Raw genomic sequence first — 19,419 nt, 5'->3', positions numbered from 1 at the left:
CATTTTTCTGAAAATTTATATTTAAGTGATTCACAGTAGCATTTCAATGTCTGATTCATCTCCCCCTCCTTTTTGTAATTAGTTTACACGCATCGAAATAAAATACAAATTTTTAACATTATGCTGCTTAACAAAGGGGGGAAAGGTCAGAAATTCAGGAAAAAAATGAAATTAAATAAAAATAAAGAAATTTAGAAAAGAAGGTGGAAATGGTGAAAGGTGAAAATGAAAAGAAAATGGTAGAAGAGATATAGATGGCTTTTTTCTCAGCCAGAGATATCAAGGAAACAGATTTTTTGTTTTTTGGATATTATGCTGAGGTGAGCTCGGAAAGAAAAGTCATCACGTCTCCGCCGGGACTCGAACCCAGGCCCTCTTGCATACCGGGCAAGCATGCTACCATCTACACCACTGGAGACACATGAATCTGCCTTCCTAATTTCACGCACTGTGTCGTGAGGCGCTGAAGTAGAGGCATTAGTAGCCTCTCTTAACTTCAGGAAATGGCCCCCGGGTGGGACGGTTTAGAGAGATATAGATGGCTTTTTTCTCAGCCAGAGATATCTCTATTTATTATATTAATAAATTCTAGAGCTTCAGGGACCGAACAAGTTAGAAGTTGAATTTTTCCTTTGCCTTTATTTGATCTTTCCTGAAAAAATTGCTGGGTTGGGAGTACCAAAGTGCAGCACACTTGCCCAGTGGCGTTGGAGACTGGGGGGCTTGAGAGCCCACGGAAATTGTACAACGGGTCCGAGCACCTCCCAGAATTGATTCCGAAAATCCTAAATTTCCTACATGAAACTCAAGACAACTACCCACATGTTCCAAACACTTACAACGCCCCTGCAATTGCCCCTTTCGACAGGGTGCATTCTTATTTTTGGTATGGTGTTACGGTTGCAGACCGTGTTTGTTCCTTCCAAAAGTGTGGTGTCGTGAATTTTTACCATTGGAAATTTTTTTCAAATTTTGTCCAACTAAGGCCAGGGATGGCTCTTGGGCCGTGCTCCAGGAGCGGGTGCCTAATCCGAGGTAAAAGGAAGAAAAAAATTTATTGACCAGGAAAAAAAAAGTTAGAGGAAAATGTACCCGCTCTATATATAGGAGGGGCGTCTAATCTGATATGGAAGGACAATTTTTTTATGTCTGAAAAAAATAGGGAAATTATAATTCTATGCCTACTCTAGGAAGGGCACGAATTTCGAGATGAAAGAGCGAAAAAATAATAATAATAAAAGTTTGGTAGGAAATTTTGGGATAAATTGGGAAGGGGGTGCCAAAAATATGTCTCTCACGGGTACAGATTTGTCTCTAGCCGTTCGCGTGCACCCCTTTCACCTTCGCTTAAGCCGCCCCTGCTATTACCATGGGCGGAGATGCGGGGGGGGGGGCGTCAAAGGTGGAGTCGACTGATCTAATGTATATATGTTTTGACATCATCATCGTGCCGCCCCCCCCCCCCACCCACACTTCAAGGTCTATCTCCGCCCATGGCTATCACATTCAAAGAACCTGACGAATAGGCTTACTAGCGTAAAGGCATGGTCCCCCACATCCTGGAGTAGGGCCCCTAGGCTGGAATCTTTTGCTTCCCGACCAGACTTTCACGGGCCCCTTTATGATGGATTTATAGCGTGAAAAAACAAAAATAATGAAAATCGTCCCGGGTCTCGGTCAATTTGTCGCGGGACAATTCGTCGCATTCAATTTGTCGCAGCGTCAATTCGTCGTGCTACAAACTCGTCGCGGTACAAATTTGTCGCACGCTCATTTCGTCGTGGTACAAATTTGTCGCAGGCTCATTTTGTCGCGGTACAAATTTTTCGCAGACTCATTTCGTCGCTGTATCGTCAATTCGTCGCGACAAATTTGAATTGCTTTAAAATTCATATGTTTGTTGTGATCTTATAAATAGAGTAGTTGCTTTAGACGTAAAAAATGGAACTAATTTTTTTTCTCATTTATTGGAAATGTTGCCCCTTCCCATCTCTGTTTTAATTTTTAACAAATGAAGGAAAGTATTCATTGAAGTCATCGAGGGACATTGGAACGTACACCAAGGTAATAAATTGGGATCCAATAAATTTTTAAAATTTAATTTTCACCATATAAGCCGCATTTCTGTCGGGATTTCCATTTCTCGCAGTGAGGGGCGTTGGGGAGCTCACCCAAATAATAAATTGTGATCCAATAATTTTTTAATATTTAATTTCCATCGTATAGGTCGCGCTTCCCGCTTTCTGTAGGGATTTCCATTTCTTGCAGCGAGGGGCGTTGGGGGTGCACATCGAGATAATAAATTGCGATCAATGTGGCCCTCCCAGCATTATTTCTGTAATTCACTATTAAATGTATCCATGCGGAGAATATATCTTTAAGGAGTTTTTTTATGACAATGTATGTAAGTTTTATGTGTAACAGCTGCGAAAAGTCTTATTTTCAAATTATTTTTTTGCAATGCAATGTACATTTCAAATCACTTTGTATTATCACACCGAAATAATATTCAAACACTCCGACCATAGGCACCAGAACTGGGGGCTGATGCCATTTGAGGCCCCCCCCCCCAACGCCAATAACTCATGAATATACAATTCAATGCACCATTTCGCCTCCCGAGTACGGGTTTGAGTCCCTTATAAACGGAATGAATGGCGATTTTTAGCCCCTCCCCCCACCTCCTCAATGTTTCTTTCATGTCGGCACCTATGACTGGCCAAGGATGCCGGAAGTGTTTGGAACTTGTGGGTTCTTGTCTTGATCTTGAAGTAGGAAATTTTGATTTCTGAATCATTTCTCTGGATGCTCATACCCACTCCATAAAGTACCCTGGGCACCAACAGCATCTCTGTCTCTGACACCACTGCAAATGCCAATCGATTTTTGATTTTTTTTTCAACTCTAAAGTAACAACTCTCGAGTAAACAGAATGAAATCAGACTTTTAATTAGCCCATTGTATGTAACTTCATGTACATGACACTCATACGGCTCCAGTCAACAATAAGTAAAAATTTATTCTTACAATACAAGTGAATTAACACTAACAGACAATGTACGATTATATTCAGTGGTATATTTCCTGGGTGGGGAGAAGTATGCGGGCTTTGTACCAAGATGACAAGTTCAAGTGAAAGGGCGTAACCAAAATTAAGTAATTGGTGATCAAGAACATGAATTAGAAAGGAAGAAGGGGGGCAAGGTTTGAATAGCCCACAGGTGGGAAAGCTATAAATCCGCCTCTGATTACAGCCTACATTTATTAGGATAATTTTAATTTTAAAAACAATTCGTATCGTACATATAAACACTCCATAATATCTAAACCTTTATTTTCAGTGCTTTTGAGTAACATTTTATTTAAACACTTATCTAACGTGAATATCACAATAAAAAGCCTGATTAATAGAATAACTAGTGATTGCTATATTTTAAACTACCATAATTATTTTCTTTTTTTTAACGATATGTAGGAAAAGATTTCAATTTATTGCAATTTAAATTGAATTCAAACAATTTAATTTTAAAAAGTACTACATTATTTTTTGTCATCCGTATAATCTGTATCTCTATTTTATGATACAACAAAAACTCAAATGAAGAAAATTAATAATAGACTAATTCATTGAATTGCATTAAAAGTTTTTCTAATTTCGGAACATGAATTATGGGGTAAAAACTTTTAAACACACACGCAAACCAACATATAATTTCCACGTTCGGTTTTGCAATATTCCATGTTTTTGCCAACAGAAATATGTAGACCAAGCACGCCAACCTTGTACCAAAAGCTTAGACGCAAATAAAAATTATTTGAAAATATTCAAACAGTCCAGCCAAAGATATGCGACTGATTATAAACATAAGATTAATGGTTATATTATATCTATGCGACTGACCCATACTCTTATTTGTGATTATATTATTCTTATTGGTGATTACATGGTCTTTGTCGGTGCTCATCCTGTGGGCAATATGAAAACATCGAATCGTCATTCATAAGCACTGTACATTTCTACCCTTGATCTGTGCTCCACTGCCTTCGCTGTGAGAAATAGAAATCCCAACAAAAGCGGGAAGTGCGGCTTATACGGTGAAAATTAAATATTAATTTAATTGAATTATTAATTAATTAAATATTACAGGTTCTTATGGAAGTACTGTAATGGTAAATGTTGATGACTCTCGAAGGAGGGATGGGGAGAAACTCTCGAGCCCATGGGGCAGATAGAAATTTACCGTTAAAAATAGACTCACTGTAATTTGGGGAATATCATACAAACCGAAATTTTTCCACATAATATTGAAATTTTATCACAGCAAAAATCAATTATTTAGCATTTCAAATTTTTATAACTGAATTTTCAAATATAATTAAACTTTTATATGCAGTTAAATTTTGAAATGTAATTGATATTGTAATTTTAATTTCGATAGCCTTTCCGCATTGACAAAAAATAATTATTTTCAGTTAACTGCGTGTACACTTTTGTTCGTGTTTTTATTTCACGTGTAAGACAAAAACCTACATACAAGCTCGCGTGGAACATATACAGTGAAGAATCGACAGTTCGACGAATTGATTCTGCGCTGTAATATATAAATTGACGTCAAGACGAATAGACACGGCGGCAAACTTGTACAGCTACGAATTGGAGCTGCGACAAATTTGTACCGCGATGAATTGACGCTGCGACAAACTTGTACCGCGACAAATTGGCATTGCGACGAATTTGTACCGCGACAAATTGACCGGCTACGCCGGGCCCTAGGGCTAGAGTCTTGCCAGCCCACCCCTTGTGGGGGCCATGCGTAAAGGATTAAGTATTCTGTACATTTCCATCAAAATTAATCGCTGAGCATCATGGGCCAAGTGAGTTTTCTGAGCCCCTACCCGGCAAATTTTCGAAAAATTCAATTATTTCTCGTTTTCCTGAGGTGCCCGATCAGGCTGCGAGCTGGAAGTGAAATTTTGTAGCTGGAACAAGAGCTTATTTTAATAAAATTTATATAATTCATGTTTTTTTTAACTTATTTAAATAGGAACCTAAAACGTACGCAAGCATAAATTTTTTCCCCCCAAAAAAAAACATTTTAGTAGAAGAATTTTGTGCGACATACAGAAAATGCTAAAGAGGCAAAAGAAATCAACTCCTACGTCTCAGTTCACGTTTACAATTTCACCGACAGGTGGCGTGTCACCTCGAAGGGATTTTTGTAGGAAAAAAGTAAAAAACAACTTGTTCGCGGGTATTCAATTGCACTTTGATTGAGTGACGGTCTTGAGCTGCGCATTTTTCGGTTTTGTTTAGTGAAAGTTATACCTCCCCTCTGAAGGAAGGAAGGATTTTCAAATAAGTATCTGCACACATTTACTTCATGACTGATTCTCGATGCGGTCATTCACTCGCGCTGTTTTTTGTGTGTTAGAAACTTAATTGGTGTTAAAAACGGATTTTTTAAAATATTGAATTGGCTAGAATTGTGCGTAAACAATCTCTGGATATTAGTGTCAAGATAGCGACATGCAAAAAGAGGGCGAGAGAACTTATTTCAAGAAAGTTCGGGTGAGTGTCATCTCTTGATTTTCAATTTCTACTGTCATAATATTTCGGTTTATGTAGTGTGTAAGATAATATTGCAAGTTTCTCAGGAAAACTCATATTTACATTCATTTTGCTTTTACCTCTATTTATTTTATTACTTATTTTTATTTAATGGGAATAAATTGGATCGTACCATTGTGTGGTGCTAGTTATCCTACTGACACTCTTACAGAAATTTTGAGTTCTTTGAAAAATTAGCATTCTTAGTCTGAATCAATATAATCATATGAATTTATTTTAATAAACTTTTAACAAAATTATTTTTCATATTAGTTTCACCTTAACATCATGGGGTGTTTAGATGCCTTTTCCATGCGTACACCCATCACCGGAACTGGGGGGGGGGGGGTGCAACTGCCTGCTGCAAACTTTATGGGGCGGATAATTTTAGGAAAGAACGAAAAATACAATTATATATTTGCCCCCCCCCCCCCAAGAGATATCCTAGTTACGGCCCTGCGTATGCCACTGGGATTATTCCACATATTAATGCAATTCAGTAATGTAATGAATTTTATAGATTATATTGAACAAGTTATATCACAAATCAATTTTATTTGTAATCCTGGTAAGCCCACTTGATATATTATCGTGAACAGTTTTAAATACCTGAAAGAATAATTACCAAATCGTTATGAAAATTGATATTTGCATCCACTATTAGAAAGCTGGGTGTTATTGGTTTATCACTAAAGTTTATTTGATCTCAGCGAAATTAATACCTGGTTCGAGAGAGGGGGGGGGGGGTGGATGGATTCAAATCTAAGTTCAAGTATCAGATTATTTTATGGATTCAGATGGGAGGATCGGGAGAAAATATTTCCCTGTTTATATATATTTGGCGCCACCTGCCCACCCCTCCCAATTTATCCCCATGTCAACAATTCCAAAAAATAATATACATATATTTTCATCCTTTCACACCTCAAATTTGGCGCCCTTCCTAGAGCCGACAGAGAAATAGTAATCATTTTCAAAGATTTTTTTTTTTATCAATAAATGTTTTTTCGTCCTTTCACCTCGGATTTCACGCCTCTCCCAGAATAGACAGAAATCATTTGCGACCGCCCCGTTATTTGAAGCAACTTACTCAAATTATGTAAAATAATTCCGAATTTTCGAATTCGGATATGGTTTGAAAAATGCGTTTAAAATGTTTTGATAGGAAAAATTATAGTGCACCGGATTTGATGGAGGAAAATCGTTAGATTTCCTAAGAAGTCCATAAAGAGTTCTGATCGATAAATGATTTTAAGAGGACAATTTTGAAATTGAGGCATGGTCTCGGTGAATTGATTTGTTGATTGGGTTTTATATTTATTTTTTATTAGAGTGTATTTTATAGTGAGTTTTCGCGAGAAATATTCACCGTTGATAGAGATGTAATCAATCAAGACGTATTCAAGAAATCTATTTTTCTGAATAACGGGAATTCCTTCTTGTTCATATAACCATGAGATAATAGGTCGTACGAAATTATGGAAGAAAATTCTGCAATCTCTCACTTGTTGCAGATCAATATGCCTGATCTATAATTGCATTGCAAACATAAAAGGTTGTATTCACTGATGAAATATGTATTGTGTTGAATCGAAGGGATAAGTCAAAGGGAAAAAGCCATCTATTTAAAAGTACCATACAGTATTAGGAGTAAAAATGTGCAGTTTAACTTCATTCATGGAACGTTCGAGACACAATTTTGTTTTTACACCGGGGCTGAGGTAGCAACCAGAACCGGTTTCTCGCATGGGCAAACGGGGCATGTGCCTAGGGCCCACAAATTTTTAGGGCCTCGAAATCGGTTCCTTTTTGTAATACAGGCATGGATTCCAACCCGAGCCTCAAAGAACACTATAAGTGGGGGCTCCCCAAAATTTGTACAAGGACCGAACTTGTGAGGAAACAGGGCCTCATGCTAACAAATATACACATAAAGACTTCAAAAAACTCGTTTAATTGAGTTTCATTCATGAAATCCCCAATTTAATCAAAGGCATTAAAATGGTGATACTGTATTGTCACAGGTGAACATTTTTTATATAGATTTTTCAACAATGGTTTGTAAGTGCAGTATTTAGCACACGTACTTGCGATCCAGATACCAACAAATATTAAATGTTTTACAGACTACACTCACGGTGGAAACAGAATTTAAGGCAGTGTTCCCAACCAGTATGTCCAAGCCCACAATTAGGGGAGGGCGGGTGTGGGTCTGGTGCTCAGTAAATTTTCGTTTCTAGATGCGAGACTGATTACGTCGCTGTATTTCAATCTGCTTATAACAGGGATTCTTAACCTTTTTCAGCCGCGACCCAAAATCACCAACACTACCAACTTCGCGACCCATAGCGCTATTTTGGATATAAAAATGCTTAATAAATGGCTTTTCAATGCAAAATATTTGGTTTGACATGCGACCCACCTCGGAAGCCCTTGCCACCCACACGTTAAGAACCCTTGGCCTATAAAGTGTCTTGTGATCATGTGGAGGTGCCACGAGGTATTTGAATTATTTATTCAGTTATAACCATACCAAGTATTTTCCAGAAGTAATTGGTTATTTTGGCTTGTTTCTTCGCCTTTCCACATGCCTTTGTTTCATAAAAAGAACAATTTTATGGGCATTATACTGAAGAAAATATTTAATACTACACAGGAGGCATAAATTCGAAGAAAATTCACCAGAAGAGACAAAAAAGCATTAAGTGGTATGGTTACAACGAAGAGTGTATTTTTTCTTATACGGCAGTGGTTCTCAAAGTGTGCAACTCTTGAGGACGTCGCGGCAAGCTGGTGATATTTATGTCTGAGTGTGACTGTTTGGTCTTTGGACCGGTATTTTACTAGAATATTCTTGGGAGCCACGGATACATGTTGATTATGACAAGGGAGCCGCAGTATACAAAAGTTTGAGATCCACTGTCATCAGGGTTCTGCCGTGAACGAAGAAATTCTGGGAAGTGATATTCTATAATAGAGGAAAAAATATTCAAAATGTGTCTGAAAGTTATCTGGATTGACACGAAAATTTTATTGAGGGGATTTATCTAGTTGTAGATTCTCGAATAATGATAATAAATAATTAAGTGAAATGCACAAAAAAAGGACTTTCCAATGGTAACTGATGCTACCAAGCATAAAAAAGCAATGCTATAAAAAGAGTGGAAACCAGAAAAAGTTATTAAAAAAAGAAAGACTCGTGTTTATGTCCTTCACCTTTTATCTAACATTGCCTGGTTTTTGTTTATCTTTTTATTATCTTTTCAGTAAAATTTCTTTCCTTGTAGTTTTTGTGAAAGCGGATGAGGAGAATAATTGCCGTTAGTGTGTAACTGTTAGAGGAAAAAAAAGTGGCTACTTTTCTGTGTTCCCAAATGCTGAAAAGATTTTTTTTTTCAGTCATTTTTTCCTCTCTCTCTCTCTCATCTAATCAGTACGAGTTTATTGCATAGAAAATGGTCATTACAATACAAAGAATGCATATTTCGAAATTTTTCATTACTGTGTGTCTTACTCGTATTTTCCTGGACTGTATGACTTTTCGATGTACAGGTTCGTGGACTGAAAAAAAGAAAGTTTTTTTTCCCTTTTCCATTCTCAGTTCTATCTCACAATGACTAATTATAGTTAGTACTTGTTTTGTAAACGCCCAAAAATATTTCAGGAATGCAGCTGAATCAATCCTGATGATCTGTTCTGTTTTAATAAGAAGCACCATTACCAGACGGGGACCCGGAGCGAAAATAATAGCCGAGCCCCTTATTAGCCACGATTTTTTTCTTCTGTGAAGAAAGGAATTAAAAATTCAGAAAATAAAAATCATGGAAATTCAGAATTAATGCAAGAAATAATTCCAGAATTGTCGTGAAAATTCAGAATATATGAAAGACATAATTCAAGAATCGCTGAAAATTAAAATAAATGGAGCTTGAATGGAGACCGGTGTCCGGGCAGACCAGGGCTACTAGTACGATAGAAGATCGCCGTATTTACAGAATGGCCCTGACGCATCAGACTGCATCTGTGGGAGAAATTCGAGCTTCTGATAACACTGGTGTGCCATAACAAATTGTATCGAATTGGTTACGTGAAAATTCAATCCGGTTATTAGGCGCCCTGTGTGTGTGTGGGGTGGGGGGGGGGGTTGCTACTGACTTTAAATCATCGCAGTAGGAATGTGTACAAGGTGGATGTATGGTTAAATACTAGCAGTACGAAATTTCCGTGGTGTCGAAATAGAACCTATTGGAAGGCGGAGTGGACATCCTCACATGTGTTCTCACTTGAGAGTCGGTTTTGCTTTGGCTCCAGTGATGGACGTACGTTGGTTAAGAGGAAGTCAGGCAAACACTTGCGCCAAAGCTAAATGCGTCATACTGACCACTTTATAACTGAGGACGGATTTGTTTGACAACAGCAGGACCATTCATACGGTTATCCCAAGTATCTTGACGGCTCATGTTTGCATTGAGATGATTGATCCGGTTGTTCTTCCATCCATCCATGAGCAGCATCCAAGAAGGCATATTCCAGCAGAAGCTGAATAACTCACGTTTTCATATCGCATCTGTAACCTTACGTGTTCTACAGAATATTAACATATTGGCTATAGCCAGCGAGATCATTAGATCTCTCTTCCACCGAGCAAGTTTGACACATTATTATGTCAGCTCCAACATAATTCACAACCAGGAATGACCGTGGCCGATTTGACTACGTACAACAGGCCTAGGGCTCCGAAACTAAGAATGACATCTCTACGGCAGAATGCAGGCATTTTTTACTATCTTGCATTCAGTGTCGTGGTGACCGCACGTTTCAAATTGCTGTGCGTGCTCTGGGGGAGGGAGGATGCTCGTAATGCATATTCTTTAAACATGTAAAATGTTTTACCTCTTAATCTATACAACCACAAGAAGTAATGCAGTGAAAAGCCACCTTTCTATCGGACCAGTAATGATTTATAAATGGTAGCCCTCTTGAGAAAAGCTTTATTAGTCGCCTCTCTCCTTAATCAGATATCAACGATTCCAGCACACACCATCCGATTAATCGGGGAAGAATTTAATTGCTGTTTTACAACGTTTGTATAGTTTGTATTTTAGAAACTGATGAAGAACCAATATATTAGATTATTATATCAACAGTTGACGTGTGAAGCGTAATATTCAATTGGGGGGGGGGGGGGTTCGTTGAAATTATCATTAAGTGGGGGAACTTTAACATTTTTATGGGAGAAGTTTTGGAGGAGGATTGCATTTGTCTAAGTGGGGTATCCGATTAAGCGGGGCCGACTGTACCTGAATTAGCTGATGTTGCAGCAACGGTTGACAAGTAGTTTTTAAAAATTCTATCCGAGAACATAATTTTGCGAACGTAAATACAGTAAAAGAAATCCAAAACGCTGTCGTGAAAATTTGGTATTTATAGGGCATTAAACTAAAAAAAAAAAATAACAGGGTGGAAAACCCCCACGTATAAAATTATCAATATTATCTATTGCGCTGCGAAATCGCAATGCAAGATAAAAAAAATTATGAAAAGCACAATCTCTACGGGCTTTGGATGTGACTTGTTCCCGGTAGAGGTCAAGTTCGGTTGTAACGATTCAAGCTTGGATAGCGGAGCAAAAATTAAACAATTGACTCAATAGAAGGTCAAGAATTAGTTGATTCGAATCGTTGAAGACCGTAATCGATTATCGTGAAGTACTGATAGTGTTTGTTGTTACTTTATCCGTCATCCAAGGCTTCCGTCGTCGTCGTCTAGCCAAGGCTTTGGCGAACGAAAAAGGTTAATAATAGCCTTCAATATTTACTGGAGAACGAACACACACATATACAGAAATGATCAGTGGAGCGATTCATGTTTTTCTGTCATCGTGTAATTGTAACGCGAAACAGGATGTGTGTGTGTGCGTCCTTTGCTGCGAACTGTGCTAATCTTAATACAGTTAATCTGAGCGTGAAAGACTTTTGAGAAGCATGTCATATATGCTCTCTCTCTACGTGTTTTGTGTTCTCCGCGTGAGATTTTCCGTTATCACCTCACAAAGAACGAATTCTTTGAATTCTTTCAACCATTGTGTTTGTATGTTATGGCGTATTGTAAGCCGGATTTGCATATTGTTCACCTGGTCAAGAGGCAATAAGAAAAGAAAATAAGTGTAAGCTCAACAATAAGTGCTCCAATTGTATGACTCAATGACACTAATGATTTCCAAACGTTTGTGTATAAATTCTTTAAATTAAATCCTATTATGGAGCTATTGGAAGTGCTGATGATTAGAGCCCTGATTATATGCACTCAGAAAGTAGCGAAATATACATTAAAATCCCCGCAAAATATGCATAAAAAACGGTCATGCATTTTAAAATCCTGAAAAGTAAAAAAATTCCGAAATATAAACCAAAAATTGAGAAAGTGTGCATTAAAAAAATTACCACACAAAAAAAGTTTTTAAAATGCATATTTTCTATTTCTTAGTGCATATTCATTTACAAAAAAATATTCCCACCTATGCACGCAACTTTAAAATTCCATAATTTTGTAACGGTGTTCTTTGTTCCCTCCTAAAACTGCCACCTCCTAAATTTTGCCGCCCGGGACAGTTGCTTCCCCGGCGCCCCTCTAGTTCCGGCCCTTCACCTATGTATCTATATAATGAATTTCTAGTTTGTTGTAGCTATTCAGTTTTGAAATACCAGTAACAAAAGAATTTCGACACTATTTTCTAGAAAAAATTTAATTCTTTCACTAAAAAAATGTTTTGACATCTTTACAGTAAAACGGTTGATTTATTTTTATTTTTAAATACAGTATCAGGAAACATCTCTATTAGTTCGCTAAATCTTACCTGCGGGAAGAAACCGATGTTATGGAAATATTATGAGCAATATTTATTTTATTTAAAGATCTATAAAAGAATTGATTGAGCTTAAATATAAACCTTCAAAAATAACCACTCAATCTGAAATTTGTTTTATGCATTAATGCTAAAAAAATGATCTTGATATCCTAGAGATAAGAGACTTAAATGAGTTTAAGGTAAATATCGAATCTGGTCTCATTGTAATGAATGTGAAAACGTTGCTGCTAGACGCGGGGCCAGGGAGGGTGTATTAACAATTTCAGTGCTTCAAAAATGTTTGTGACCTCTTTTGCAGAGAAAGAATTCTAAATTGGTGGAAATAATTTCGAAGCTAATGAAAATTTAGAATTGGTGATTGAATAAATAAATAATTCCAACACTTTTTAAAAGATTTGGAATTAATGAAAATTTAGAACTGATAAAAACATTCGAAATCGACAAAATTTGAAAAGTAATTAAATAATTAGAAAATTTTGATGAAAAAAATAATTTCGAAATTGGAATGAAAGAAATAATTTCAGGATTGATAAAAGAAATGAATCCAGAATTAATGAAAGAAATAATTCCATAATTGAGATAGAAATTCAGAATTAATGAAAGAAATAATTCAAGAATTTAGAGGAAATAATTCTGGAACTTGCGAAATTTTTTCAGAAATGTGATGAAAATTCAGGATTTATGAAATTATTTGCGAATGGATGAACGCCTTCAATAATTTTGAGGGGGAGGTCCTATTAAATTCGAGTTCTAGGTCCCTTTGGGTAACGATTTGCTACCCGAAGAAAAAATACATTTTTGTACTCTGCCCCCCAACCTTCAAATTTTCCTCATTAATTTCTATATTTCATAGCTGAAGCTCATTTACCTTTTTTCTAACAAAAATAATTTGCTTAATTTTAATTAATTTTGAATGCGGGGTCCCGACGCAACCGCAACTGCTCTAAAGGGTGGCTCTGCGTGAAAAGCATTTTTGGATACGATTTTTTTTTTTTGGTTGAATGTCTCAAGAGGAGAAAAAAATAGGGGAATCGAGATGGTATGCACTTTGTAAGTGTCAGAGAAATTTATTTGGGTTGGCATTTTATGATGGTGGTGTTTATTCGTTTTCAACAGCAATGGAATGTGTTTATGTTGCCATTGCTGGGATGGCATCTGGGTTATTTCACCGGCTTTGCCTTCTCGTATTAACTCTGCAAAGAGTAAGTAATGTGCGTGTGGTAGAATAAGTTTAGAAGAAATCTGAGCTCATTACTTTTTTGGGGATGGGGACGAATAGTGATTTAGCCGAGTACAGAATATTCTGTTTGCTTTGGCCGAATATAAATTTTCTCAAAGTTCATCACATTTATAAATAAAATTAGCGTTTTTAATCGCGAAAATAAAATTTAGTTGATTGAAATAGAATTTTGATTGTCAATTTATCATACTTGAATAAATATTAAAAAACGAATAATTGTGAAAGATTTTTTTCTATTGCTTTGTGATACTCACAATTAAATATATTGTATTTTGAATCATTTTTTTTTTCAACACTTGTTACGATTTTACATCTTACTAAGAAAATGTCTTAGAAAGTGTGTAAAAAATGTCTTGCTAAGAAAAGCGACTTCGAGGATGATGTCACTCTCCGCTATCCATACAAAGGTTTTAACAGCTGGCTGATGCGAAGATATATTTTGGAAGGAGAAAATTCAACTGCCCCTGCGGGAAATCGAACCCACGTCCTTTCACTTTCCGGGTGAATGCACTAGACTACAGAGGCAACGAATTCGAATTTCTCAATCTTTCCATGGGGCTGATACGAATGATCTTTGATTTGATCTGATGATTTGTGAATGAAGGATTTTTTGTAGGCTCCTACTGGCTAGGAATGCCTGCCAACCAATTTATCTTACTCTCGAAAACTTCAACCACATTTCATTTTCATGAGGGCCCTTTCCTTTAGCAGCTTCGGGCCGTGCCGGGTAGGCTCATCTGTCGAGATGGCACTGGTGTCGGATATAGAAGAGATTGAAGTTTTCCACGGTATTCTGTGATTTGCCTTCAAGCAGCGCGCTCTATCGACAAAATATGAACTATTTTTTCCTGCACCAAAATGCCAACCCCCCCATTAATAAATTCTGTAGGGGGGGGGGGGGAGCAAGCTCCCATGATAACTAATGAATATACAGTTTTCAGCCCCCCCCCCCCCCCACTGTCTGTCCGCTCCTGTAACTGTGCGCAATTGTCTTTTCACCACTTTGAAAACTCTCCAATAGAACGTCAGATATAGGTTTACTTTTACGCAGGGAGAAAATACTTGGTCTACTCAATACCTCCTAGATATTACTAACAATTTTTGGCAAAATTTAGTGATATCCCTTATTTAGGATCGCAATTTCCTGCATACTCCTCGATGATGTATTGGTGAACCTAAGTATGAAGGTATAATTTCATTTGAACCAATATAGATATATTACGAATATAAATTATATTACTAATACGTTACAACGGATAAATAATTTTATTTACCCTTACAGCGTCAATCCCGAGATATCTCGTCAAACTTTGTCTGCTTTATTTCGGTTACCCCGAAATTTATCGGGTTCTTAACACGCTTTTGTTTCCAATGTGGCAGTTATAATGCGGATGAGGAAAATTTTAAAAACTGCTTAAAGGGTCAAGTCTGAATTCGGACCATCTATGCCATCGTCGCAGACCACGGGTTGAGAAACGCTGATCTATGAGGTATTGGTCTACCTCTTCGGATTTTCTCTGGCGTAACAAAAATATGCCGTGTTTTAGTAGGCCTATACAATACATTTTTGCCGTAAATTCCAGAGAGGATTCAGCATGTTATTATATAATACATTAAATTTGGTAACAGATACGCGACACGGAACCTCTATCTTGGTACAGTGCCCACTCGGGTTACCGTTAATCAGGTCTATATTGTCCAAAGAAGGCGCAGTTGACGCCAATCGTGCCGATTATGGTTTTCTCTCACAGGTGCATTATCGGGAGTCCTCTTCTATTAGTCATATATTTTACAGAAGAATTATTTTGCTTCATGTATTATTGCAGAAGAAAAGGCTTCTTCTGAGTATTCAAGAGAAGACGACGCCTGGAGACTGCATTCCAGTGATTGTTTCCTCACTGTTTGAGAAATTTTTCGAGGCAAAATAACAAACAGGCTCTTATATTATCTGTAGCTTTTACCTGCGGGAGACGAGACGACTCCTAGAATTATCTTGTTTGTTCTTTTTCTTTTACCTCTTGTAATTGTGACAGGCTTTTGTTCGCCTTTGACGTGTCGCGTGCTGCTGATGCACAACCCATTCAAGAAAGTGTTTGTTGAGGAGGAAAAAAAAGGATAAATATGAAGAGGCTAGAGGTAAGCTATACGAATAGGGGATTTATTCTCACGTGACTCGTTGGGGCCTACCTACCTTTACATTGTATCATTTGCCTTGTCTTGTAGACAAATGGTGGTGGTTGTTGTATTGGACATTCCGCTCGTGCTTCCCTCCATCTCTCCTGAGTGATCCCAGGAACAGAAAGAGATACCATCTCACCTCCATGGCGTGTTTCGTTATCTTCGCAAGTTTGGTGAATATTTGTCATACTTCTTCAGTTATGCATGACTTCTTAGAACTGTACTTATGCATTTTTAGGCTCAGTATGAGAAGTATTTTGCTGTCCAATAGCTGTATGGGTGTCCCGCGGCCCGGTACTGACCCCTAACATTAGTTTCCCAGACCGTCAGTGATTCGTCGTTTCATTTTCCCCATTTCTTTCCCGTTGGTTGTGTACATCAGTGTTTCTCAACCTAGGACCATGTTCCTACATTCTAGAGCAGGGTCCTTAGGCCCTGTATTTCTAGCGGGCCCACAAACCGACTTGTATAGTAAGGGGACTTCTATAGTAAATTTATAGCATGAAAAAGCAAAAAATGATGGTAATTGGCCCTGCCCCTCTTATTCCGGGCTGCAGCCCTAATTTCGCGGGGGGACCACGCATATGGCCTCCTTGCGGTCCTCGAATATTCTAAGTGTGAAATCAGTGTGAATCCATTATGTGTCAAAATCGGATGAAAAAGGAGGGGGGACCCAACAAGTAGGAAAGGGGACACAGAGAAATGTGAAGAAATAAAGCACCATGTCTGGGGCCTCATGTCTATAGGGAGTGTAAGTATGAGGCCAAAGAACATCACATTCGGCCCGGGGCCCATGATGTTGGTATGATTATGCATAGAAACCCCCCAAAAGGGAAGCTCGCTCCCTCCTAGTCCACGGTAAGCACTGAACCAGGGGTGTGGGTCCATCGTCCCTACTGACCCCATGTGTCGGAAGAGGCCATTCATTGTGCAAGTTAGTTGGATCGTCCCGTATTTTAGAGCAATTTCCCCCATATAATTCTGCTCTTTGATGGGGTGATCACCCTGTCCCCTTCTCATTCCATTCTGGATCCGTGCTTGGCCCAGGTTTCAAGAGAGTGATCGTATTTATAAAATTTTTGTTCATTATGAATTTAGTTTTGATAGAATTCAACTGAATAAGTAGAAAAGGTCTCACTCCTGGATGAGGTTGAAGCCCCCGAGTAGGACGGGGGGGGGGGCATTGGCTGAAAATTTTAAGACCGGTGAAAATGACCTGGGCTATCCACTTAGGAAAAAGGAATAAAATCGGCCGTGGCTTTCCAAAGGTTGAAGAACCTCTATCCTAGTTAGCTTAGGACAGGATTGCACAACCTTGAAGAAATGAAAATAATGAGTGAGTTGGTTTCTCATCCAAGCTCACACCCTCTGAAATGTCTGCAATGATGGAATGTAGACGAATGGCTAATTTAAATCGACTTAATGGCCACAAATGTCTAAAAAAAATACTTTGCCCTAAATACCTATCAACAGGCCGATACACATTATACGCAACGCCAGGGCGTCTCAGCTTCATGAAGGAAGTGGGAGGTAAATCCCTCGGGCGAAGTGATGCGCTAGGTAGCGGCTCGGAAATGTTTTAGACCCGTGGGTGCTCGACTTAATCTTCATGTAGGAGATTTTGGTTTCTGAATTAATTCTGGGATGCTATAAAAAGCCATGTGGAAATCTGCTGCGGGTGTTCGGGTCGTTTCGTCTGTAACTGTCCCGCAGGTAACTCAAGTGATGTGGAACTGCACCGCGGGCCGCTATAGTGCTCTGTGGCTGTGCCGCTGGACGCTTTAGTGAGGTGTACAACTGCACTACGGGCCATTTAAGTGCCCCGGAGATTATGCCGCGAGTCATTTAAGTGATCTGCAAATATACCGTGGGTCACTTCATCTGTAAATGGACCACAGGCCGCTTAAGGAATCTGGAATTGCGCCACAGGTCTCAAGTGATCTGGAAATGTGGCGCTTAATTCATTTTTACAAAATTAGGTCTGAGGTCACGGGCCAAATCAGATGATTCCGAGGGGCCGCATTTGACTCGCGAACCGAGTATTAATATCTGGCATTAAGATGAATGGATCATTGTTGTTTGTCTCTGTCTCGCACACACCACTGTCATTTAATACTCATGACTCAATTAGTTACACTACGCACAGTAAGTAAAAAAATCGATTACAATCGACTGATCAATCTATCAATGAGTATTAATGACTTTCTCTCTCTAATAGAAGTTGCTATTAGAACCGACCGATTATTTAAAAATCAAAAATATAAGATTTTTTTTTTTGTCACGTGACCTCATAGACATCCGGTCAGAAAATTGTGAAGTGAAGAGAAAACTCATGAAAAATACATGGGAACAACAACACGTTCTCTTTTCCCTTCCGTTACGTTTTCATTACTCGAGGCGATTGTGCTCCATTTTTTTTGTTATGCGTGTAATAATCTTGGCGTGGAATTTGGACACGCGTCCGTGATATCAGACATTGATCGCGACAAAAACCCCTGAGAAAATCGAATCACACGCGATCAATGAGTGATCTTCGAAGCGAGACATTATTCGCGTCTATGTAAGTGAAAGTGATCACGGCATTCTGTATAATGCAAAGAAAAACTCCCTTTTCATGCACCGTCATTTTTATTTTGCTCTGGAAATGTTACTGTTCAATACCGAATTATTACGCAATAAATTTCCATCGCTTCCTTCCGTAGTCATCATTTGTAACAATAATGATCGGAAACACATTCCCCTTTTCCAATCCTACTTATTTGAATAATATTATAATATTGCGTTATTGTTGTTTTGCTTTCTTGTGTGGGTACAAATTGTAGATTTCCGTATTTTAGAGCTTATTATTGTAATTTTGTATTTTCTCAATTTTGAATAATACATTGCACGTGAAACATTTCCTCAAGACACTCTTCTTGGATCGGATTGGAGCATTCCAAGGACCATGTTTTTCTAATGTTTTATGTGTTGAAAATGTAGTTCGTACGATTTACGGAAAATTAACAGCCACGCAATTCACGGCTGGAAAAATTCACCATCAGTTCGGCTCTAGTGAGTGAGCAAGTGAGTAGCGGTATGAGTAACCGTATGAGCGATTGAGTTATGTGGGGCGAGTTATGTGGTACCAAGTGAGTGAGCGCATGAGAGAGAACCAGTTAATGACCGAGTAAGTGAGCGATTGAGGTGAGTGACTCTATGAGTGACTTATTTGCTCATTTACTCAAGGGAGGCTTAAGCAAGGGTGCAAAGGACAGCAGCTGACCTTTAGTCGGGCACCAATTTTCTTTAAAGTTCCAATAGTAAAAATTCACATGACACAACGCTTTGGAGCCGTAGGTCCAAGCCCGTTAAGTTACAATATTAGAATAATATAAATCAGTGTTTCCCAACTTTTTCCAGCTCATGACTCCCTTTGGACAATATTTTCTTCTCGTTTCCTCCGTCTCATCCAGGGCCCCTCATCCCAGAACGAGACCCTTTCTTATTAAATTGAATTTCTACGAACTAAATTTAATCAAAACTATT

The 19,419-nt window shown here is 38.2% G+C and overlaps 1 protein-coding gene across 1 annotated transcript in view; it reads left to right on the top strand.

Moving 5' to 3' along the window:
• Positions 1-5,258: 5,258 nt before the first annotated feature.
• The window catches only part of LOC149064467 (rhophilin-1-like), a 77,023-nt gene continuing 62,862 nt past the window's right edge, over positions 5,259-19,419 (top strand). Inside the window, exon 1 of the mRNA XM_089254591.1 lies at positions 5,259-5,569. Within this exon, the coding sequence (XP_089110717.1) occupies positions 5,528-5,569 (42 nt within the window). The 5' untranslated portion in view covers positions 5,259-5,527. The remainder of the gene's footprint in view (positions 5,570-19,419) is intronic.

The sequence above is a fragment of the Pholcus phalangioides genome, unplaced genomic scaffold, assembly GCF_987345545.1.
Source record: "Pholcus phalangioides strain wild (caught in Gottingen) unplaced genomic scaffold, Ppha-v1.0 ptg000042l_1, whole genome shotgun sequence".
Lineage (NCBI taxonomy): Eukaryota > Metazoa > Arthropoda > Arachnida > Araneae > Pholcidae > Pholcus > Pholcus phalangioides.
This window is presented reverse-complemented; position numbering and strand designations above follow the sequence as displayed.